The sequence below is a fragment of the Melospiza melodia genome, chromosome 6 (genome assembly GCF_035770615.1).
Source record: "Melospiza melodia melodia isolate bMelMel2 chromosome 6, bMelMel2.pri, whole genome shotgun sequence".
NCBI classification, from domain to species: Eukaryota; Metazoa; Chordata; class Aves; order Passeriformes; family Passerellidae; genus Melospiza; species Melospiza melodia.
This window is the reverse complement of record NC_086199.1, coordinates 60656803-60681939: the sequence shown is the minus strand read 5'-3', so window position 1 is coordinate 60681939 and position 25137 is coordinate 60656803. Positions and strand designations below refer to the sequence as shown.

The 25137-nt window shown below is 41.2% G+C and overlaps 1 protein-coding gene across 3 annotated transcripts; it reads left to right on the top strand.

Moving 5' to 3' along the window:
* Positions 1-320: 320 nt before the first annotated feature.
* On the top strand, positions 321-22911 carry HPS5 (HPS5 biogenesis of lysosomal organelles complex 2 subunit 2). 3 transcript variants are annotated; one of them, XM_063158591.1, is made up of 23 exons: positions 321-386; positions 1525-1694; positions 2077-2187; positions 3031-3095; positions 3721-3913; positions 5377-5510; positions 5968-6183; positions 6496-6567; positions 6812-6900; positions 7853-8031; positions 8253-8411; positions 9491-9650; positions 11672-11795; positions 13401-13547; positions 14056-14130; positions 14610-15214; positions 16349-16472; positions 16654-16809; positions 17393-17512; positions 17809-17922; positions 18218-18324; positions 18979-19264; positions 19716-22911. In XM_063158591.1, exons 2-23 carry the CDS (start codon positions 1587-1589, stop codon positions 19774-19776), a joined length of 3405 nt encoding a protein of 1134 aa, XP_063014661.1. In that variant the 5' UTR covers positions 321-386; positions 1525-1586; the 3' UTR covers positions 19777-22911. The 3 variants fall into 3 exon arrangements, with proteins under 3 accessions (XP_063014661.1, XP_063014660.1, XP_063014662.1); XM_063158590.1 differs by lacking the exon at positions 321-386 and adding an exon at positions 603-712; XM_063158592.1 differs by lacking the exons at positions 321-386; positions 1525-1694; positions 2077-2187; ... (1 more) ...; positions 3721-3913; positions 5377-5510 and adding an exon at positions 5784-5830.
* The last annotated feature ends 2226 nt before the right edge of the window (positions 22912-25137 follow it).

Below are 25137 nucleotides of genomic sequence, written 5' to 3'. Positions count from 1 at the left end.
CCCGTCCTGCTCCGCTCCCGGGTCGGCGGCGCCGCCTCGCTGCGGGGGAGGGGCCTCCCCTCGGCCCCGGCCCGCGCGCCGGGAGGGAGGGGGCGCCGCGCGCGTCACGGCGTCACGTGGCCGGCGGGCGGGTGCGCGCGCGCGCGTGACGCCGCTTCCTCCTCCTCCCCCTCCTCCTCCTGCTGCTCCCGCGCGGGCGGCGCGTGATGCGGCGCGGAGCGGGCGCGCGCTCCCGCCCCGCCCTCCCGCGGGTCACGTGGGCGCGCTGTTTGGAGGCGGCACCGGGAGAGCGGTGAGGGAGTGGCGGCGGCGGGAGAGCGGTGAGAGAACGGCACCGGGAGAGCGGTGAGAGAGCGGCACCGGGAGAGCGGCACCGGGAGAGCGCGGTGAGGGAGCGGTGGGGGCAGGGAGAAGCAGCCGAAGCGAGTCGTGGTTCCTGTGCCCCGCCCGGGCTCGGCTCCCGTCCCCTCCCCGCGGTTTCCGAAGGGGTCGGGGGGGTTCCTCTGTCCTTTGCGATGCTGCGCCTTGCTCCGGGCGCGGCAGGCAGGGTCCCGCGGAGTCGCGGCTCAGCTCAGGCCACACCGGCGGGATGTGGCACGGAGCGGGCACGGCAGAAGTGGCCATTAAGGTTTTTAAGACACTTTGAGGATTTACAAGCAGTAACTTTCAATTTCACTGGCTAAATGTGCCTCTTCCCTTTTCCTAGTGCCTGGTGAGAGTGAGCGCTCGCTTTCCTTTAGAGGAAATGTAACTTTCCCCCATGACGGCTTTTCTGGGAGGGAGTTCCTTAATTTATGGGACTGCATCCTAAAGGGTACTTAGAAATTCACGGACTTGCCTGTGCAGTATAACAGGTTTAGCGTTTTGTTAAGCAACGTACAGGTTTAAACTTTAAACTCAAGAAGGAGTTATTTTGAAGTATGTGCTGCTTAGGAAAAATGCGAGGTTGCAATTTCAGTGGTTATTTAATTCTTGGATTTCACTCTATGTTATCTGTTGAATGCGGGAAAAGACATTCAGTGGAGAGGATAGCTTATAATTGTATCAAAATGCACAAATGCAGCTAATTTAGTATAACTTGAGAATAATGGTCCTTAAATTTAGTATAACTTGAGTATAATAGTCCTTAAATTTACTTTTGGGGGAGGATATGGTATAGTTATAAAATGCCAATGTTAAATGTTTTCCTTGAGAAAATTAGTTTCAAATCAAGATTGCATGCTGTGGGGAAAAGTGAATTTTTCCAGAAAACAAGGTGTATGTTAACTTTTTTCACAGGCAGATGTAAATATAACTACAGTTTAAATATTTCCAGGTGGGTTATCCAATAGGTTAAGTTTTCAGAAAAGAACAAAAACTTCTCATAAAAGGAGCAGGAGTCTTATTTTCCAGCCCTTGGGCCTCTTTTTGGCGAACTGAAACCTGATGGTTGTTGAGTAGGAAAACACTTGGTGTTTCTTTAAGCACAGAACACCAGCTCAAATGAAAAAAAAGTGAGCTAATGAAGAACTTCATTTTTGGCAGGTGCAGCTAAAAGCTGAAGCCATAACGCACCCATGAGTGAGCAGCACTAGCTGTGTGCATCCATGGCCTCTGTGCCAGTAATTCCAGACTCTTACAACCATGTCTTGGCAGAGTTGGAGTGTTTGGATCCATTGCTTTCTGCACTCAGGTTGGATTCCAGTCGTCTTAAGGTGAGTTTGTGGTGTATGGGTTTTTTTTAGTTTTAAATTTTTTTTTAAATTTAAAGTAATGACCCCATTTGGCTAATTATTTGATTAAGCCATAGGATTAATCTATTTCTTTTTGGGATGTGTGCATATCTTAGTGGGGGGGGGAGTACTTTGGGAAGAAAGAGTGAAGATAATGAACCCTGTTGCTCTGTGTGTGTTTCCTTCATGCAGCTGTGGGTAACACAGCCTGGCACAGCTTACACTGCTTGTTTAATGATCTTCACTGCCAGTGGTTCAGGAGTGGCACACAGAGCTGGCAAACAACGAAACCTTTAAAAATCCAACCATAATAATGCAAGATCAGAACTTACCAGGTTATGCATTTTGATTTTTATTCCCTCAGTGCACATGTATAGATGTGTCAAAGAGATGGCTGGCTCTAGGCAGCTCAGGAGGAGGACTGAACCTTATCCAGAAGGATGGTTGGAAGCAAAGACTCTTTCTCACTCATAAGGTAAGGATAAAAATTTTAAATGAAAACTTCCAAAAATGAGGCTAGAAAAGAAACATTATTTCAAGTTAATTTATTTTAAGAGTCTATAGGTGCGTTCAGCTTACTGGGTTTTCCAAGGAAGGTGAAGTTTTGGACTGCTGTGTTTAAAATAGGTTGTGGTTCTGGAGCGTATCCCCTGAGTATGTGGTATATTAGATTTTATGAGATGTGAAAAATATTACTTCAGAGTTTCAGATCTTTGTTTTTCAAATTCTTACTTTTTAACAGCAGCAGCAAAGTCACCTGAATATTTAAGGATTAGAGGAAAATTTTGAATATGAAACCAGAGCAACTCACAAGTAGATAACTCCCAGTGTTTGAGTGTAAGAACTGTGGCATACCTGGATAAGTAAAGAAAAGATAGACTGACTTACTGTTGCTGGAAGAGATTGTGAGACAGGGATTGTTATTTGTACAGCCAGGAGCTATTTCCTAGGAGCCACTGCTGCTTCCAGTATGGCATGAATGCAGCCAGTTTTTTAAGGCTGGGAGCACCAAATGTAATTCTGTCAAAACAGCTTCCAAAGGTGTGAGGACAGAGGAGTGATTTCTGTGCTTCCCAAATCAGAGAATGCACTGCAGTCCTTGCTCTTGATTTTGTTGTGCTGTTGTCAGCTCCGTCTTGGAGTAAACTCAGTGTTTGCAGGCAAAACCCAAGCAAACAGTAAGAACCAACCACATCACAGCAGAGTGGTAGCATCTGTTGGCATGAATCTGGTTTATCTCTTAAAGGTGAAAGCTGCACGGTGGTAGTGGCAGTACAGAACAAGTTTCACCTGCTCTGACTCCTGTCCTTGCTTTCAGGAGGGTGCCATTTCCCAGGTGGCCTGTTGTTTGCATGATGAAGACTATGTTGCTGTTGCCACCAGGTGAGTGGTCTACTCACAAACCTGAGCACTGGATTAATATTTTTAAGAAGCTTCAAGTCTCAGATGTAGACAGCTGCTGAGAACTCAGAGTTAATTTACCAGGTTAACTGGTAGAGGCCACTACAGGATAATTCTCTGCACAGACAGTTTGCTTTTTTTTTTTTTTTTTCTGGAGTAGTAATTCTAGGTTAAGTATTATTTCTGTAACTGAACATCTATGGCAGAGCTCATGCATGTGAAATTATGATGATAAATGTCTTTCTGAAACCTTTCAGCATAAAAAGAAGCATTTTCATTAACATGGTAGAGTGAGATTTATAGTTAATTCCACTTATATTTATTAAAATCCATTTAAATGTTTTTCCACATCCTCACTTGCAAGTGTAATAACTGTAAGAATAGCCTTACAAAGCTGCTTATGCATTGCAGTGCAAAGGAGGACACTTATTCTTCTCCAAAATGAAGTGTGACACTCATTGAAATCATGCAGCCTCAAACAGAACCAGCTCTGAGGCATGCTGCTTTGTTTGGGTCTCCTCTTTCTTTGGGAAAAAGCATCTTTATTAACTGATAAAACTTAACAAGACTTATTTTCAACCTGTGTTCTCCTTTTAACTTGTTGTAGCCAAGGCCTTGTAGTGGTGTGGGAGCTGAATCAGGAGCGTCGTGGGAAGCCAGAACGGATTTATGTTTCCTCTGAGCATAAGGGCAGGAAAGTCACAGCTCTGTGCTGGGATACAGCTGCCCTTCGAGTTTTTGTAGGAGATCATGTGGGCAAAGTATCAGCCATCAAGATTAACACATCAAAACAAGGGAAGGTAAAATGTTGCATACTTTGATTCGGCTTAACTCACAGGGGGTGATGTCTGGAACCTCTTTGTTTATTTTGCCAAAGTGGAACAGAGCAGGACTTGCCAGCTGATGAAGTTCTGGTAGCTTTAACTATTAGGATGAAGAACCAGTCTCTTGAGACAACCATAGAAATCCTGACCCATGAACTCACCCCAACCTTATTCTGTCTATTTTAGTAATGCAACTTGAAAATGCTTTCAAATGTTCAGAATTAAAAACTGGTCAATCTCCTGCTTCTTGGAATTTACGAGTATCAAAGTTAAGGGTCTTGGTGTTTCTGAGCATATTGGATTCTTTAGACTCCAGTTGCCGGTTCAGCTGTTTGGTTTAGTGCTCAATTCAGCTGTTGGTCAGAGAAAGAGCAGTCCCAGACTCGGATTTTGTTTGGCTTTGACTGGATGCTCTCATTAAATGTCTGGATTGGATAAAATTAATGGTAGGTGTTCATTGAGCCTACATGCTTTATGTTTTGTGCAAAAGACTCACCTGTTAGTGAGAGCAGCCTGATTTCTAGCCCTTGAGTGTTCTTTAGCTTTTACTTCTACTGGGTACTTTCTTTTTAATCAGTACAAAGGAGCAGAACCTGGAAGTAGTTGTGTTCATCCAGGTGCTTTCTAGCCCTCATAGAAGATTTTGATGGAAAATTGACTTATAAGTAGCAAGACCATTGTTACATTTAAGTAAAGAGGGGGGAAAAGTCAGCTGTAGGAGGAGAAAAGGGCAAGGCCCATGGAATCTGTGTCTGTTCACACCTGTTAAAGGAACAGGATTGTTGGATTTCTCAGATAATGGACTTAGTCGTATTCCTAAGAAGGGAAAACACAAAAATGGTGACTGACAGCAAATTCAAATGCAGTTCCTAGTAGTTTCCTTATCCATGAATCTTATCTGAGACTGTTCATCCACCCATGTGAACTGAGACACTGGTAGGATAAATAGAATGTAGGAAATTTGTGGCAGGGTAAGAGAGAAGGTGAGTTTGTGAACAATCTAATTCCAGTAGAAGTTGTTTTTTGTATCAATTAATCCCTCTGGTCTGTTTCCATAAAACTGGTAGCTCAATGTACCTGTGGGGAGAACTGGAAAAAAATCACAAAGCTTACAATAGCAGGAATAAAACCCTCTCTTAATGTTACAGGAAAAAACCCTTTCTAAAGAAATATCAGGATGCTACAGGGATATGACTCTTTTTTTCTTTAATCTTCAATATTGGTTCTGAGAAAAGGAGGATTTAGATTTCTGTGCTTCTGAGCATTGTAGCTTTGCTTTGCAAAGCCAGAGGAGAAAGGCACTGCTCTGTCTCATGCTGTGTATTCATAGCACACATGAGTCTTTTCTGAGTTGTGCTGTTTTAACATAATGAAACAATTAACTTTGAACTGAAGACCACCAGCATGTTTTCTCATTTTTTTTCTTTTTTTAACTGTAGGCTGCAGCTACTTTTGTGATGTTTCCTGTCCAGATTATAACCACTGTAGATTCTCGGGTGGTTCAGCTCGATTATTTGGATGGAAGGCTGCTCATATCCTCACTTACCCGCACTTATTTATGTGATACTGAGAGGCAAGTTCTGTTTTATTTCTGAAATACTGGACTTCAGAGTCACACAGAGTTTCTGAAATGCCATCAATGTCTCTTTACTTAGCTCATGCTCCTTCAGTCTGTTTCTGAAGATGTTGGGAGGGGTAGTGTCAAAAGTTTTACTGAAATCAAGATAAACAACATCTGCTGTTCTCCCCAACATTTCATGTTGGAAATGATTTCTGGGAATGTTCCCACCTTCCCATCACTAGGTTGAACAACTGGTTCTGCTGAAAAAAACTCCTTTGATCTAAGTATTCATTTCAGCTAATGAATGCACCTCTGTCTTCTATAAACTTTGGGTAGGCTTTGTAATATTCATTACAGATTTTTTTAAGCACCAAAACCAATTCAGCAGCTGGGATTAAGAAAAACATAAAATTAATTAGAGCTTTTATTAATGCTGCCTTACTTAACAAGTATATTTTTTCCCCTCTAGAGAGAAGTTCTGGAAGATTGGTAATAAAGAGAGAGATGGAGAATTTGGAGCATGTTTCTTCCCTGTTGGAAAAAACAGTGGGAATCAGCAGCCATTAATATACTGTGCTCGACCTGGCTCGAGGATGTGGGAGGTGAACTTTGATGGGGAAGTGCAAAGCACACATCAGTTCAAGCAGCTGCTCTCGTCTCCACCTCTTCCTGTTGTTACTCTCAGGTAGAAACATGAGTTTTATCAGTGTTAAGGTTGTTTGGGATGTCCTTAAGACTGAAAAGACTAAATCAACTCCTGCTTCAGTCAAACATTAATCCTAGTTGTCATCTTAATACAGGCTCCTCTAAGAGGTGTAGCCAGTAATCATCAAAAATGCCAAAACCTTGGTTCTGCAGCTATATCTGTGAGCACAATGAATACTGCTGTTATGAGACTATATTTATTTAAGCCAGCCATGTATTCACAGGATTAAGAATTTTAGAAAGCAATGGTATTGTAGTTATGCTTTTAGTTGATGATAATTTTATTTTGCAGGCAAGATCCTCATTATACTGGTTCCAGCTGCTCTCCACAATCTTTATCTTTCTCCAAGCTGCTATATTTGACGTGAGTATTGACAGCATAGCTTCCTGTTGATAAAGTAGGCTTAAAACATTATATATTCTCCTAATTTATATGACCAACTTCAGGGGTTTGCATAAGAATTTCCCAAGTATCCTGCTAAACCTGTCCCACATCCTCCTTGCTGTGCTTACGCCAATGCAATGCCTGCATATTTTACAATTCTTTAAAATTTTACCTATTTTAGCACAATTGACTGTCACTTCATTAATATATACTTGAATTGCAGTGAGCACTGTGTGGTGACCTGGACAGAAAGAGGCATTTATATTTTTCTTCCCCAAAGCCTTCAAGTCTTACTCTGGAGTGAAGTTAAAGGTAAACTAAAAGTTACTTAAATGTTGCTTTGTAACACTGTCTGTTACATTGGTCATTCCAGAAGTCCTTGCCTAACATGGAAGCTATTCAATCTCAATTTCTGCATCTGGATGGCAGAATATTTGTAAAAAACTTGTCATCTGTCTGGTATATCCTTGAATATTAACCACCTCTGTGCCTCCTCCAGCCACCCCCTCCTTCCATAGATCTGAAAACATGCTTCTGGAGAAACGAAACATGGTGTAGAGTGACTCATAAAATACAGTAGTTAAAATACAGGTGATTAACCTGCAGTATCTTTACTCAGGCTCATTGTCAGTCTACTGTGAGGGATAATCTGGCTGCTGAAAGTTTAAAACCTGGTTGTTGTTTTTTTTCCTAAAACCTGCCTAAATTGCATAGAGGGAATATATTTATTTGGCAAATGAGTGAAGCCTCATAGACAGTGGTGTGTTTGGTTATAAGCAGAGTCCTCCAGTAGTTATTATCAGTCAGTCTTTCCCCTTCTCCCCATTTTGGTGTTAAGTTTGCAGTACCTTTGTTGTGGAGTGTTTGCACACAGCATAAATATTGTATTTGAAAACTTATGGAAGGCCAAAGTTGTTTTTTTACCAGGGAATATTTTCCTTCTGTTTTAAAGCTAACAGTTATGTGTTTATCATCTTTATCAGGCTTTAATTTTTCATCTCAGAGCAAAAGCAAACTTTCTGGTAATTTAGTGTATTTTTTGAATGTTTTCTAGAAATGCAGCTCTTGAAAGTTTTGACAGTGTGTTCTATAGTGGTTAGGTGCTAGGTCAGCAGTCCTCAGTGTTTGTTTTCCCCATGCATCTCATGTTTTGCACTCATTTGCAGTCAGGTGGGAATATGCTTTCACCTTCTTTCAGAGACAGTAAAGAGTGTTGATTAATGACTTCAGTCCTTCAGGTATTGCTCTGTGTGTGGTTTTGCAGATATTCAGGATATTGCAGTTCACAAGAGTGAGTTGTTCTGTCTGCATACAAATGGGAAAGTTGTGCACCTCTCCCTGCTGCTGGTCGATCGCTGCATAGAGCGTCTGATGAGAAGAGGATTCTGGACCCTCGCTGCCAGGGTCTCTTGTCTCTTCCAAAATTCAATTGTTTCTTGCAGAGTAAGTAAATACCTCTTTGTAAATGTGCAATACAACTTCACTGTCTTTCCTGTCCCCCCCTCCACAAAGTTTCATGGTCATTGAGATTCACTTTGTTGGAGTTTTTCCAGTTATTTAAACATTATACTTTAAGGATGAAAATCATCCTGCACATATGTTATCTTTTGTTTTCACATGTCCATTAGAAATAATAATGCTTCTGTTTCACTGGGTGCTTTTAGGCAAGAAAAAATTTGCCTCTAGACAAGCTGGAGCACTTGAAGTCTCAGCTGGATGCTTCAACCCAGCAAGATCTCACTGCACAACTGGAAGAACTGATTGCAAAGTTGGAACCTCTGGATTCTGCATGCAGCAGTAGAAGGAGCAGTATTTCATCTCATGTATGTGTATTGGTAGTGCAAAAAATGTGATCTGCAGGTTTTATCTGTATGGCTTGAAGTCACCCCATTGCTCCCTTGGAAGATGAGGCTTTCATTTCTACCCTGTCTACAACAGCCCATAATGCTGCATTCTAAAACTAGGTGTGGTGAAGAGGTATGAAACACCACTACTTGCATTCTGTAAGCTCAGACCTCTGCCTCTTTCCCACATCATTTTAGGGCTAATGGCTGAGATGTGGACAGAGATTAGTAGGAAGATGGCTTTTTCCACAGCTCTGTTTAATGTTTTAATGGGCTTCAGTAAGGATAGTCTTGGTTATAACTGTAGTTTTATATGGTGAAAATGAATGAGTGCCCAGAGCTATCTTAGCCCTATGTAAAAAATTGTTGCACTCTAAGAAGCTTGAGGAGAAAGCTCTAAAAAAAATCAAAGCATATTTCTAATAAATATATTGCTGCTTTTCAAGAAAGGGGAAATATTTTGTATTTCATACAATATCAGCTCCTGCTTTCACTTTAACAGTATTTAAAAGGAAAATTTAAAAAGCCAAGTAATGTAAATACCATCTTGTTGGTATTTACAAGTTTTTCTTCATTAGCCACTGTGAAAGTAAACCGTGTAGACTGACCATGAGCAAAAAAGAGTGTGTTGGTCCTGAAACTGAATTGTTTTGTGGGGTCTGTGATCGTGCTAGCTGGGTATGGCTGACCAGCAAGAGGACAGATAATTGGGTATGCAGCTACCAAGGGGGGCAGTGACACTCTTGACTGCAGGACTAAAGCTGAGGTGGGTTTTGCCTTGCACTGGGTACACCAGTTGTTCCATAGGCTGCTTTCCTAAAAGCAATTGCAGCACACACATCTCTTTAAAGGCACTGACCTGCACGCTTGCTGGCATCTGTGCCCTTTTCCATTCTGGATATGGTAGAAGTACTCTGTTAAACAGAAGTTTTCCAGGCAGGGCATTATGAAATGCTCTGAGGTTGTTTGTGTGGGTACAGTTAGTTGAGTTCATGGCAGAAAGTTGAACAAGGAAGTGCAACTCACATGATGTGTAACTCCCCTCCTTGGTCTGTCAGGAGAGCTTCAGTGTCTTAGACTCTGGCATCTACCGTGTTATCAGTCGGAGGGGCAGTCAGTCAGATGAAGACTCCTGTTCCCTCCATAGTCAAACATTCTCAGAAGATGAGCGACTTAAAGAATTTCCTGCACACCATGAAGAGGAACAACTAGAACTTGGTAATGTTTCTTAATGAAAATGTTTGTTGAATGTGTTTGTTCATTCTACAAGAATTTGTGTTGGCTCTGTGCTCTTACTTTCCACTTTCAAGTTATTCATTATTAATACATGTAATTTGATAAATTGAAAGAGTCACCTCACCTTCCAGCCAAAATCCTTCCTGAAATATTGGCTTGAAAAACTGCCTCCACAGAATCCAGGCTTAAAAGCAAACAAAACCCAGTGAAACAAAAGGTCCAGAGGGCTTCACCAAGCATGGGCTTCACTCCAACTTCTCCCTCTCCATGTGTAATTGAACATTAGTGATAAGATTCTTTCAGTTGTCTATGCCAGTAGCAATTTAGCTTCAAATAAGATTTATTTGCTGCCAGTATACTTTTGTAATATTTGTTCAAAAAATAATTTCTTAGTCTGGATTCTGGCTTACATTTCTTCTGGGAAAGTAGAAGGATTCTGATAAGTGTCCTTAACTTTTCACAGGGTCTGCTTTGTACAGGGGATCATCTCTTACACATGTAAACATTACTGGAGGGGTGCTAGAATAGTTAATAACTAACATTTAGCCCATGCAAGGAGCTTTTTTATTTTCTGACAAATGCCTGTCACCAGGCTTAAGCTGGAGTGAGACTGTAATGGGTCTTGTTCTCTGCTCTGTTTGGGATTGCGAGGGGATGCAGAAACTTGGAATGATGAGGAGCTGCCTTGGAACTAAGTATGATAGAGAGGCTTTCCTATAAAAAGGCTATTTTTTTAACTTTTGCAAGGAGTAGGTGCCACCTAAGGATGGAGAGAATTTGGATGCTTTGGAGGAAGCCGCACTGGGGAGGGAGAGTGCAGAAATTGGTATTTAGTCCCTTGTCAGTAGTGTTGTCCTGCTGAGTAAGATACACTTAGGTGTACATGTGCTTCTTTACCTACATCACTGCAAAAACAAGTGAGGAAACTCTAAAGTATATAATTCCCAATATTAATAGTCACAATTCAGGTGACTTAGTTTTTGAATGTCAGAAGATAGAAAGGTGCTGTGTGTTCCACAAGAGACGACAAATTTGCTGATTATTTCCAAGTAGAGAAGTTCTAGATGCTTCTTGAAGCACGAGTACTTGATTTGGTATTTGGAAGAAATGGACTTAGTGTTCCTCTGCTCACAGTGACATAAGATGTAATGAGTTTTTAGGTTTCTAGTCTGCATGATGAACAAAGGCAGCCTTATTTACAGCTAATTGTAAAGTGAGTTGTGACCTTTAGGCGCTCTTGAGGGATTCTGATGGTAGATTTTCTGTAACAGGGCAGCATCTTTTCCTCTCAACACTGCGGTTACTGCTGACTGTTGCAGAATGCAGTGTTATCCTGGCTCTAAATGATCCTTTTTTCTTATTGACATCACTTAAAGATAGTGTGTGCTTGTAACAGGAAATTACTGAGCAAAACACATTGTAAATACTGTTAGGGATATGGGAGAGAAAGGAAATAGTGATTCTGTATTTCTTCTGATTGTTGCCAAAAGCCAGAGAGCTGTGGGCTCACTTAGGTTTTTAAGTCCCTTCAAATAAGCGGGTGATTTATATCCTAACCATGGCTTATATGTCTCTCTGCTCACATGTGATTTAGATTCTGGAAATCATGGTCACAACTGACTTTACAATCAGTTGTGAATTGATAGATGCCACAATACTTAATTTTCCTAGATGTATAAATAACTCAGTGGATTAAATTAAGGTTTTGTCCTCTAAATGATCTGTAAGTCCAGTTTTAGGAGATAGCTTTCATACTGTTGTTGATGATTGTTTTTCTTGCTGTAAAGCCAAAACACTATTAAAGAAGCAGACTTAACTAGGTTCAAAGTCAGTAGTGAAATGGCCCTTGAAACCTGGCTCCATATGTTCTTGAATATTAAAAAGGAAAGTACAGTGGGCAGGTTATCCATTAATGAATTGGTGACTTGTAGGTCGTTTCACTGTTCCATTTTTTTTTGCCAGATCACTGTTTCATGACTCTTTATTTCAATTGCATTTGTCAGAGAACGTATCTCATGCATCTGTGGTGGTTGAGGCTGACCGGAATGAGACATTTCTCCCATTCAGTATTCCTTTGTCATTCCGTTCCCCATCTCCTCTCGTCTCTCTCCAAGCTGTCAAAGAAAGGTAAAACGTGCAGCAGGGTCACTCATCCATTACATCTTGCCCTCTTCTGCCCCCTGGATTTGTAGTATTGTGTGATTTAGTTCATACTCTATTCTACAAACATTCCACCTGAACTGGAACACCAGAGATGCAGTCAGGTTTGCCAGGCAGTTTAAATCTTCATCTTGGCTCTATTGAAGGTACAAAGAGCTGCTGGTAACTTCAGTGGAGCCAAGACTTCAGCCTCAGTTTTAAACAGTTAATAATTGTTACATGTCTAGGATTGTTTACTGTTACCCTGTGAAGTCTAGTTGTGGTTTGTCTTCAAAGGAAAACTTACTGGATATTGTTTTGGGATTTTGCTCTCCTGTATCTTAGGGGGAAGGCTTCTTATCTTGCATAGGGACAAACATTAAAATATTTAAAGCAGATAGATATTGCTAAAACACACTTGCAAAGTGTTCTGTCCTGTCCCCATATGAACTTTTCAGTGAATCTAATTGGTTTCCCAAAGACTTAGGGAATAATGGTAGCTCATACCTGCTGCAATTAGATCTGTATCCATTTTTTTTATAAATCACATTGGTATTTTAAAACTCTTTTTAAGAAAAATGGAGGATAAGGGGGTGTGTGTACAAATACAAAGGTGATGGTGTTTATATGTAACTTAAAATTTCTATGAAAGTGCTGTATGTTAATCACTTAGCTAAAGTGTCTCTGGCCTGGCAATGGTCTGAAAAATTGCACAGCCTTCCCTTGATCACTTCAGTATGTAATTTGTGTCCTGAAACAAAGAATTGTGGCTGCTATCAGCAGTGTGAGGGGCTCAGAATAAACATCAGAAGTACATGCAATGCTTTGAGTTCTTTATAAACCATAAGCAGCCTTGATAAGTGTTTTTGGTAACAATGAAAGCTACATTTTCAAGTATTCACTGCATGCAATTGATCATTAAATAAAATACTATCATATTTACAGTTAATTATGCTGAGTTCGGATTTTTTTCTTCTTTTTTTTTTTTTTTTTTTTTTTTTTTTTAGTTCTAGAGCAGAAAGCAGGAAGCTTATTTTTCTGTCCAAATCTTGTTGGCATAGTTCTCTTCATGGCAGTGGTAGAAATAATTGAGTTCTGGTATGTTCATTGAGCTTTCTCTTCAATAAAATACCTGAAGGAATAGGGACTGCTGAGTGAAAAGGATGTTGTTGGTGAGCTTTGTAATCTGAAGAATTATTTTGAAGCATTGTCAAGTGGTTTCCTACCACCAAGAGTGACGTAATTTCCAAAAGATGCTTTATGTTTAAAAGCTTTAAAATGCAGCGTAGCCAACCTGCATTTATTTGCGTACAAATCACAAATACATGTCAAAAATCTATGGCTGATGTTGGTATGTGGTCCTGCTTCTCCAGCAGGAGTGTTAAACATTTCAGGTTTCTATTCTGTGATGAAACACAATCATGACTGGAGTACAAATTTTGAGCAGGTTCTTAGTAAGCTTTGTTCCTGTTAGTCATTTTCTCAAGAGTTCTTCAGATGATAAAGTCTTTGAAATGATGGTTTGAATGAAGAGTGCTTGGTTTGTTTGCTTTTGAACTCCTGATGTTAAATGTTTGAACTTGTGATTCCCAGTGTTTCCAGCTTTGTACGCAAAACTACGGAAAAGATTGGCACACTTCATATAAGTCCTGAATCTAGAGGGAAGCATGAAGCAAAGGATGATGAGCAGCTGCCAGAACTAACTCTTAATCCAGTAGCATCTCCCCAGGAAGAAAAAGAGTGAGTGCAAAATCACATTTTCTTAGCAGTTGTCCAGCATTTACTGGATGTCCTGAGGATAGAAAAAATTCTTTCAAGCAGAAAGAGGAACTTGGCATTAGGTGTTTCCAGCTGCCTTCATTCCTGTGGTGGCTTTCAGTGGTTCTCCCAACTCCTTTTTTAGAGCTGATGAGGCAATGAGCACAGAGCTGAGTAATTTCATATTCCAGTACTTATTTACCACTTTGGACTAACTTTCATACAGTGGCATGGTACTGGTTTTTGTTCATTACCTGCAGAAATCTACTGTAGCTGGAGTAGAAGCAGTAATAGAAAGCCACTAAAATACTATCATCTGTTGCTCTTCATGCCCAGTTTAACCATAATTTCTGTTGAGCTGTTCCTTCTTACAAGTGATAGCTTTGTATTTAATAAAGGAATTAGTGTTGAGGAAATTTTTCAGGAAATCCTCACTTCAGTAATTTAAGTTAATATTTCAGGTAAGACTGAAATGAATGTGCTTTTCTAGGTCAGAGCCCCAGAACTGCCAGCTTCCTGAGGAGGACCATCTGAGAAATCTCAAGGCTGCAACAGCAGAAACTATGTAAGCAGAGGAACTTTTTACTGTATAGATATGTAGGCCTTTGGCAGAAGAAAATGATTGGGTTTTTAAAATTTTTCTTTTTTTATTTGTTTTACATGCATGTAAGAGTGATGCTCTAAATGTCTGTTAACATAACATGAAGGGATCTCAAGGTGATTAATTTGATTCCTCTTCTTAAAACCAAGCAAAACTCACTAAAAGTTCTTTTAGCATTATTCCTTTGTCTTAAATACAGGCATAGTTTAAAAAAATCAAAATCACAAATAGAAATTCATTCTGAAGGAAATCCTAGGGAGCTCAAAATGTGCTGAGACTGTGTGAAGTCGCCTAAATTCTGTTTGATGCACTCAAAATCACAAAAAAACTAACAACTGAGTCCAAGTCAAGTGTAGGAGTATAGTTACACAAAGCATATTTGAAACTTCACTTGTGGCTTCTTATAATTGTTAAACTTAGCAAACTTGTTTTTTATGCTGCAGAGCCAAGCTCCAGGATCCCCTGGTTTTGTTAGAACCTCAGTGTATGAGAAGGGTCTTACAAGAATGGCTTGTCCATCTGGAGGAAAAATTCAGCCAGGAGCATTCTGCTTTGTCTGTTAAGAAAAACAAGACTGTGTGTGCTGAAGAGCAGAGGGCAGTCCTGGAGGAGAACCTGCAAGTGGCTCCAGCTGACAGAGACCCAGTAGACAAGGAACAGAATGATATTTTGGAAGACTGCATTGAAAAGGAAAATACTGCTGAAACCTGTGTGAGCAAATCCATGTGTGAAAATGGTACTGATGTGACTGTGCCTCTGGGCTGTGGCTTTCAGGTGTCTCCTCCATGTGCCATTGAGCCTGATGTTCTGAAAGATCTCGTGGAGCTGACAACTCTGTGCTTTGAGCTGTGTGTCTTTTCTGCTGGGAGTGCTGAGGCTGAGGAGAGCTCTGAGGGAAGCCTGCCACCAGCTGCTTCAGGGACCTTGGCTTGTAGGTTTATGCAAAGCTACTTCTTCCTTTTGGATTTAAAGAGAGTAAAGCAGTGTATTATAACCATGTGTGCCACCAGCCCTGATGTATGGGAAACATACATTGCAGGATTGAAAGGTAAATGATGAATGTTGTATTGCTTCTTAAACTGAAAATAAGACTGGGAGGAAAAAAACCACCAAACTTTGAAGACTCTTATAATTGTGACTGCAGATTTTCCTTCTGCCAGTGTAGTGTGCCAGGGGGAGGATGCTTGGGGTGTGGGAGTTTTTGTTCTGGTTTTGGGTTGTTTGGTTAATTGTTTTTCCCCTGGGCTCTTCCCTTAGGAAGAACTTAGCTCAGCTGGTTATAACATAGTGCTAATTATCCCAGCATTGTGGGTTCAAGCCCTGTATGGACCATTCACTTAAGACCTGGACTTGATGATTATTGTGGGTCTCTTTCAACCCAGAATAACCTGTGATTTCTTAAAAAAAAGAATTGTTGGCTCCTTGGAGAGAGATTGTTCTCCTCCCAGTTTGCAACTTTGAACCTGTTGCATGGACCTTGTTAATGGAACACTGTAGTGATCCCAGCCTGTTTACAAACATATGAGCTTCTAAGAACAAAAGCATCTAATTAGAATCACAAGTCTGTAGAAACAAGGCAGAAGGGAGAGGAGGAACTTCAGCATTTGCACTAGAAGATTTGGCCTGGAAAGGAATGTAATTAATATGAAACAAAACTGAATGGAGTAGATGGTTCCATGTAGATGAGTGGCTTGTGATCACTTCACGCTTCCCTGTTCCACAGAAATACTTTCTGATCTTTGTGATCTCCCTTTAGTTTTATTGAACCAAAGCTTCATGATGATATTGGAAAACAGAATGTTTTCTGTTCTCTGCACTCAGCTTCTGCCTTATGTAATTCTTTTAAGAGTCAAAGTCTTAGTATTGATTCTGCTCCAGCTGAGAGCAGTTAAACCACACAATCTTGCTTTGAGGGTTGGTGTTTGTGTTTCTGGGAATCTCTTCACTGTTTGGATTCTGAGAGCCCTAGAAAGTAGTGTATGCATTCCCAGTTTGTCCTTAGTTGGACTGCACTTGGGCCTGGACATTAATACCTGCACTTCATTGGGATTGAGGTGGGTGTTGAACTTCCCATGAAAGCAGTAATAGCTGTTGTTCAGCAGAAGGACAGAAAGGAGGGCCAGGACAGGTTAAAGAAAAATAAATGCCTAAATTTTGTAACTTGTGTGCTGATTTATTTCAGAAATAACTTGTCACAGTCCAGTTGCTTTAGCAATGGAAAGTGAAGATATGTTGAAAATACTGAAGCTGCTGCATGACCTGGGGCCATGGGATAACAGCCCACTGTTGCTGGCACATGCTCAAAGGTTTGTATCCAAATCTTCTGAACTTCATGGCAGGAATTGCTTCACTTACCATGTCATGAAGATTCCTGGACTCTCTTAGAGAGATCACCTTTCAGTGCTATCTTGAATTTGCAGGAGATCTTGAAAAATTTATTTTGCTGTTTGGTACTGAAAGTAGGTTTTATTCTTTTTCTTTCTCCAGGCTTTATGAAAAATTTGGGGAAACAGCTCTTCGGCCCTTGATCAAGTTCCACCCCTCTCTTTTGCCTTCTGATATTAAACAGCTTTGCAGGAATGATCCAGCTCACTTTTTAGCATATTTAGATAGTCTGGTGAAATCAAAGCCAGAGGACAAAAGGTGAGTGGAATGTAGAATCCTTTTTATCTGTCTGTTCTCTCCATCATGTAGCTGTGGTGGGTTTTTGGTTTTTTTTTAGCTTTTGGGGACTTTTTTTTTTTGTGTTTCTGTATCTGTCTGCTTGGTGTTCTTAAGCATTAAGTTCCAAGTAATTCTGGCAGTTGTAGCTGGCCTTAGACTGGGGTTATTGTTAGGTTAGTATCTAGTTTTAAAAGGGATTTACTAAATAATACTTTAAATTGAATTGATTTTTTTTTTTTTTTTTTTGTTCCTATGTCTGTAGTTCAGTGTACCAGGATTAGGTCACATTTAAAAAGCTCCAAGCAAACCAAAGAACCCCACAAACCCAAAAAACCCCCAAACCAAACGTGTGGGAAGTCAACCTGCAAACTTGATTTTTCTGTGGTTGCCTCAGCTTATAGAGACCATAAATGATTTTAGGCTTTTCCACACTTAATTTTACACTCCGCAACCCTCCACCCTTTTTTTTTTTTTTTTTTGGCCACACACAATCTCTGCTTCTCCATATCTGTTAGGATTGAAACTGGAAGGATGTGTTTTTAGTGTCTGCTTTGTTTTCCAGGCCATTTCTCCTTAGGTCTCTTCTGCAGCCAGAATCTGTACGGTTGGATTGGTTGTGCTTGGCAGTTTCTCACGATGCTCCACAAAGGGCAAACACTGTGGATGAGGAAGGAAATCCCAGGTAAAGTGGGTTTCATTCAAGTTCCTGAGTGCAGCAGAAAGGCTTAACAAGTCTGGGTTTGGGTTAGATTTTGTGTGAAAGTTTGGATCACTGACTCTTTGGAGCATTTTGCAGTGTTCAGCAGAAACAACCAAAGGATTACATAACTTTTATTTGCAATGCCTTCCAGAGTGGCTGCTCTGCTGAGACTGCACATGGTGTTTCATTCATTTTTCCTCCTCTCTTTTCACAAATTTGGCATAATGTTCTGAAAAAAAAATCAATAATGCTTTAAAACTGAATTTCTCATCTTCTAGGCCAAGATCACATTTGTTTACTTGGGGCTACAGCCAGCTCATTCTGCTCTTGATTAAACTTCCAGCTGATTTTGTGATGAAAGAGAAGATGGCTGACATCTGTAAATCACATGGGTAAGGAGAAAACTTGGTAATTCTAGATACTTGGTTAGTAGGTATTCTGACCCTGAGAAGATACAAATGTGAATGATCTATCTGCTTCTTGTTTGGACAGGGTTTTTTTAAAAAACCTTTCCTTTTTTGAGGGTGAATATTCAATGTCCAATTTAATGTATCAAATGGGAGGTATTCCTCTCTGTTTATGACATTCATTAAATTTAATTGCTTTTGTCTCTACTCATGTGATTGTTCTTGGCTTTGGTTTGAACTGAGTATTTGATTCCTAGAAATCTTTTCTTTCTTATTCAAGATTTTGGCCTGGATATCTTTTTCTCTGTCTGGAGCTGGATAGAAGAACAGAAGCCTTTACTAATATTGTTCATTTGGATGATTTGAGCCTGTTGAATGGAGAAGATGGTTAGTAATTCTTAAACTTTTTAAACATACTTCTGTAATGTAGGAATGCCCTTATATAGCAGTTTGCCCAAAGTTTAATTCAACTTTTATCTTTTGAAGTGGTTTTGTAGCCCTGTGTGCAGTACAGCATATTTGAAACACATAAATGGCATTATGCTCTTGTAACTTCATGCTGTACTTTGTGAAATCAGTTGTGCTAGAAAGGCTTAAAAGTTAAAGAATCTTGATTTATTTATCAGTTGGGAACAAAAGCTAACCTTGGTGTTGTAGACAGAGGAGTAGGAAGCCTTCCTGCACAGCACAAAACTCTCCCACTACATGTGCAGACACCTAAAGTAAGGGTGAGTGAAGCATTATATCACAAGGCAGAACTTGTAAGAAAATTCACTCTGGCCCTAAGATGGACGAAACCTTGTCTCTTGACTTAATCCAAAGCCTTGAATACTGAACTATTGTGAAGCCATGTGTGTTCACCACTAAATCTTTACACTGAGTTAGGGCAGTACATCTCTGTGTACAATTTGCTTGGTTTCCTAAAATTTCAGAGTGAAACAGAATAGGTAGCTTCCCTTTTAAGTGCAGATGCAGTGTACATAGTGGTCTTAGAATAATCCTTGCTTTACAAATAGTGTAACAAACTCATTTTACATCTAGGTTCCATACCAGAGACCATAGAAGAATGGAAGTTTGTTCTGCATCTTGCACAGAATCACAGCACAGCTTCCCACCAGCACAGCCCACAGAATGGGATCGCTGTCAGCAACGGGGGCCCGAGCTGCCCTGACTGCATCACGGTGGAAAACGTCGCTCTGCTGCTGGCCAAGGCCATCGGCCCAAATCGAGCCTTGCCTCTCTTGCAGGAGTGTGGCTTGACACTAGAGCTGTCTGAGAGGTTTACTGGTGTCTGTGAGATACTGAGAATTGCTGAGAAAAGGCAGAGGTAAGAGATGTCAGCAGAAAATCCACACTATTCCTTTTGGATCTCCTCCATGCTTTAAACTTCTTTTTTGGTTTACAAGAAGATACAGTGCTTCACGTTTTTACCTCCTGTTTTAGACTCATCTGAAAGCTTTCCTCCTATTTTAGACTCATCTAAAAGCTCTCCTATTAAGTGTTTTGCAATGTAGGCATTTTCAATTTGAAAATGAGGAAACAGAAAATCATACATTAAAGGTGTATGTGAAGGAGATTGTCCTGCTGGGACCTGTACAGACTCTGATCTCTCCTTCTCCTTTCAAAGGTGAATGGTGATGTCAGGATGTTACTTCTGAAATGCAATCATGTTTTTTACAAATTTTTCTTTAAGAAGCAAACCAAAGCTCTGTTCCTTTTTTTCTGTTGTTAGCTTTTTTACTGTTTGACTTTTTTTGTTCCCTTTGTTTTGTTTGCAGAGCGCTGATTCAGTCCATGTTGGAAAGGTGTGACCGGTTTTTGTGGTCTCAGCAAGCGTAGAAAACAACTTGGGAGAACTCTGGGAACATTTTATATGTCATGACTGTATTATCAAGTGCCTCTTAAATTTCACAGGCCCTTAAAAATAACAAACTCCTGTCTAAAAGTTCAGTTATACTGAGCCAGTCTCCATCTGGCCGGTATTTGACCTGGAAGTGGTGACAGTTCTTCCTTACTCCTTTGGAGAAGACTTTTGAACTATGGAGTATAGATTAAAACAAGCCAGTATTTATCTTGCAATTAAGCTTACAGATTTCCAAGATGAAAATTGCTGCATTTATTTTCTGCGTCTATAACTTAAGTGTTCAGGGATATGAGCCCCTAAGTATTAAATTATGGTGTATAAAATTTTTTTGCTTTTTTGTTTGTAAACATGAGAAATTCCTCGGAGGTATCTAAGCCTATACTTGTTTAACTTTCCTGTAAATGGCATTTATCTTTACTGCTGCTATAGAAATGTCTGTTATGGTACCCATTGTTTTTTACCCCCTTCTTAAATTATATGGACAGGCCTTGCATATTTGAAATACATTAATCCAGCCAAGTCTTAAAATGGCAGAGTAATATTTTTAAGTAGTGGATTTATGGTTAAAAAATGCTGATTAACAGACAAACTTGTTAAATGAACTCACTGTTAAACTACAAACACAGTATTTCTAAATTGCCCATGCCTGTTTGTGCACTGTGACCGTAGACATCGATTGTGATACTCCAACAAACCTCGGGACAGTGCATTAGAGTCAGAGTCGTTTAAGTTGCAAAAGACCCTGAAGATCCAACCCTCCAACCACTGCCCAATCCACCACTGAGCCATGTCCCAAAGTGCCACATCTACATGGCTTCTAAATGCCTCCAGGGATGGTGACTCTACCAGTTCCCTGGACAGCCTGTTCCAGTACTGGACAATACTTTTGGTGAAAAAATGTTTTCTGATATCCAATCAAAAGTTCTCCTGGAGCAACTTGAGGCCATTTCTTCTTTCCTATCCCTTGTTACTTGGGAAAAAGAAACCCAGTCCCACCTGGCTTCAGCCTCCTTCCGGGCAGTTGCAGAGAGCGGTGAGGTCTCCCCTGAGCCTCCTTTTCTCCAGGCTGAACATCCCCAGCTCCCTCAGCCTCTCCTCACAGGACCTGTGCCCCAGACCCTCCACCAGCCCCATTTCCCTTCTCTGGACTCTCTCCAGCCCCTCAATGTCTTTCCTGCAGTGAGGGGCCCAGAACTGGACACAGGATTCAAGGTGTGGCCTCACCAGCACAGGGGGACAATCCCTGCCTGGTCCTGCTGGCCGCACTATGGCTGATCCAGGCCAGGGTGCCCTTGGCCTTCTTGGCCCCCTGGGCACTGCTGGCTCATGTTCAGCTGCTGTCAGCAGCACCCCCAGGTCGTTTCTGCCCAGCAGGGTCCCAGCCCCTGTGCCCCAGCCTGTGGCCCTGTCTGGGGCTGTTGTGCCCAAGGCCAGGCCCCGGCCCTTGGCCTGGCTGACCCTCACACAGCCGGGCCTCAGCCATCGCTCCGGCCTGCCCAGATCCCTCTGCAGAGCCTTCCTGCCCTGCAGCAGATCAGCACTGCCAGCCAGCCTGGTGTGTCTGCAGCTGACTGAGGCTGCTCCATGCCCTCATCCAGATCACTGAGAAAGAGATCAAACAGGGCTGGGCCCAGCACTGAGCCCTGGGGAGCACCCCTGGTGACCATACCCCAGCTAGACAGAACTCCTATTTCCCGCCACTCTCTGGACCTGGCCATCCTGCCAGTTTTTTGGTTGGTGAACAGTCCATGTGTCCAAGCCATGAGCTTGGACATGAGTTTCTCCAGAAGAACTGTTGTGGGAAACAGTGTCAAAAGGCTTTCTTGAAGTCCAGGTCAACTTTGCTAATTCCACAATTAATTCTGACATTTTGGAAAGTGAGAGGCCTTATTTTAATAATATTTTTAAAAGCTGAAGGTTCACATAAGTATTTTTAGATGAATGCTGTCAAGAAAGAAGTTTTTTTATGTATCTGGTTGAATATGAAGATTCACAAAATCACTTGGATTTTATATTTCATTTACATAACTATGCTTTGTACTAGCACTCTTTCTGCATTTAATACATCTTTGAACGAGTTTCCTTTTTTCGAGTTCTAGTTTTGATCCTCTTCACTGTATGACTCATTTTAAGCAGAAATTTACAGCATCTGGTCAATATTCAATTTTCACAAATATCATTTAAATTAAAAAGTAATGCATTAATTGGAACTAAATTTAATTAAAATTTGATAATATTGTTGTAAAATTATGTGAAAATACTGCTTTATAAGGAATCTTTTTATGTAGACTGGCACCACTTGTATTGGTGCAAAATAATACTTTTAATCAAAATAGGACTGAGTACGATGTTTGGCCTTTTGAGAGATGCAGTCTGCAGAATATTTCATTTTGTCAGCAAGAAAAATTTGAGTGTGGTGGGTTGGTTACTTAACATGGGGAAGGGAAATTCCAGGGTCGCAATGCATGTCAGGCTTCCAGCCAGACTGTTGCTGGAAAGCCAATACAGCACTATTTCTAAAAAACAAACCTTTAAATCTTTTGGGCTTTGCATACTGCCATTGGAAATAGAAGGCTCTGTGCCATCAGGAACACCCCATGCTCTCACAGTAAGGCTTGGAATGGGAGGCAGGCACCTACCAGATGGTGTTGGTGCCTGTTCTGTTCCCTGCCACATGAGCTGCCGCTGCCTCAGGGGCTGCCACAGTTGCCTACCCCGGGCTCATGCAGTGGGTGGTGCAGCTGAGTGCTCCCCTTGCCTTCCTCAGGATTTCCTGGAATTCTGAGAATGTGCCTGGCTTACCTCTTTATGGTTCCACTCTATTTGCTTGGTGTATTTTGTGCACACATTTGTCTCTTTCTTACTTCTGTGGGGGTTTTGTACATGTGGTTAACTTTGACTGAGGGTTGGGGCCTATTTGTTTTTTTCAGTAAATCATAATTCCAGTTAGAGCCTTTAAAAAAAAAATCATGTCGGAAGGGTCATACAGATAACATAATGGGAAGTGTGTGTTCAGATTTTGTGTCTAAAGTGAGCTTGTGTTTATCATTTCAACTAACTTGGCTGTCAATAAAGAGTGAGAATGTGCTCTCTGAAGAAGAATTGGAAAATTAATGTTTCCTATTCTGGATGAGTTTGTTTTCATCTCATGGGTAGGGGAAGGGACTGAAATGAGAGGGTCTTCTGTTCAGAAATGACTGAAACAGAAGCTGCCTCAGTTGCACAGAGCAAGGCTCCTGTCAGCCAGCTGAGCACATCACTGACAGCTCAGCCAGCCTCTTGGGGAAGATGAGCTGCAGCTCAGCTTTGGCTTTTGTGGGTGACTGGTGGTGGGGGAGACCCTTGAGAAGAAGAGATGAATAAAGGGGGCTTAGCCTGGAGCAGCTTTAAATAGAAACTGCTGCTGGTATTTTCTTTTTATGAAAGAAAAAAGTATCATCATTATTTCACTATTAGAAACCTATGGGTAAATCAATTTTACTTCAGATAAATACCTGCATTTTCAATCTGCTTCTTGAAAGGAGACAAGTTTCCAGTCATTCTCCATGTCTATAAGCCCAAAGTCACTGGTAGTGTATATTCAATACTTGGCAAAACTCTTGAAATGAATTATTGCACGTGTAAGCATAAAAAAGGTACTGTTCTTTCCCAGATTAAGAAATATCTGCAGATAAATGTGCCTGAGCTGGGAATTCACCTCATCCCCTTTCTCAGATTGCAAAATTGTGGAATGTTTGAGGAACATAGTTTGCATTCATAAATATTTACAGTTACAGGGCAACCAGCATGGGGTTGCTTTTTATCTTAACTGCATCAGAATGTACAGACCAAGACATGGTCTCCAGGCCCCCTCAGTGTGTTGTTCCCCAGTGTGCACGTGCTGCCAGTGTTTCTTGCTAGGCAGGAGGAAATGCTCAGTTCAACCCTCCTCCACACTTCACCTCTCTGTGTTGTGAAAGCAGCAGTGTTGGCTGCAGCTCATTTCTGTCAGCCAAGGGTCATGACCTGGAGTGCAGGCCAAGGAGATATGGTGTCACATTCATATTTTCTGAAAAATCCCTTTGCCCAGGAGTTTCTCCTGGGAAGATGAGAAGCCTCAGAGAAAAAGGAAAATAAATTCTTACCTCATTTGTTTCTCCCGTGTTGTGGTCACATGTGGAATGTGTTTGGAGATTGTTTATCCAACTGGTGATGGCTTCATTGGTTTCATGTGGATTGTTTTGACTTACTGGTCAATTATGGTCAAGCTGTGTCAAGGCTCTTGAAAGAGTCACGAGTTTTCATTATTATCTTTTCAGCCTTCTGTAAGTATCCTTTCTCTATTCTTTAGTATAGTTTAGTATTCTTTAATATAATATAGTACTATAAAATAATAAATTAGCCTCTGAGAACATGGAGTCAGATTCACTATTCCTTCCTGCCATGGGGCACCATGCAAATACAATAATTTGGGAAAGCAGGGCTCAGGCTGTTCCCTGCTGGAGCCCCAAGCTGCAGCTTTATCTCAGCTCCAGCATTGTTGTCACTACTGCTGTCCTCCTTGCTGGACACCAGGGGATGCACTCTGAGATGTCCTAAAGTATCCCTCTAGCACCTGCCTTCTTGCAATTGTCCTCATGTTTTGCAGAAATGCATTTTTTGTCCTCATTGTCCTTCGTGTTGTGCAGAAATGTTGGTTTGGAGAGAACGTGAAACAGTGTAAGACTCAAAATATCCTCTACAGTCCAGAGTGTGTGAGCTCTTGTAGGGAAGGGGTTCCTTGGGTCAGTTTTGAAGGCAATGCTTTGCTCCAAGTCCCTGGGCAAAGTGCCACATGCCTGTACCCCAACTTACAGGAGTCATTTTCCTTGTTTTGTAAAAACCGAAAAGGTGATGGCCGGGGCTATCTGCAGCCAGCAGAGAAGGACTTGAGCTGCTGTGTACTGCAAGGGTGCAGGTCATCAGGCTGTGAGCTGGGTTGTAGCAAAACACAGCGCTCCAGTCCCTGCAGTGGCTAAGCTGTTACACTGTTAAGTATCAGCTTCAGGAGGACAAAAATCTTTGTCCTTGTGCTTAGGGTTTAGATTCTTGTTGCAAATTGTTCCATTCTGAGATACATCATGCTACAGAGTATCTGTCCTGCTCCAGGTTATAGAAAATGTCTCCGCTCCCCTTAAGTTAATTCTTTTTGACTGAAGTCCAGTGACACCCAAGAACAGTTACTGTTGACACTTTATTAACTTTATTGCACCTCTTTCAACTCATGCCTGTGCCCTGCAGCTCCAGGAGCAAATTGTTCCCAGTAGCAGAGTTGTGTGTGGGGCAGCTGCCCTTCACTCTTCAGAGGGGCACCTGAA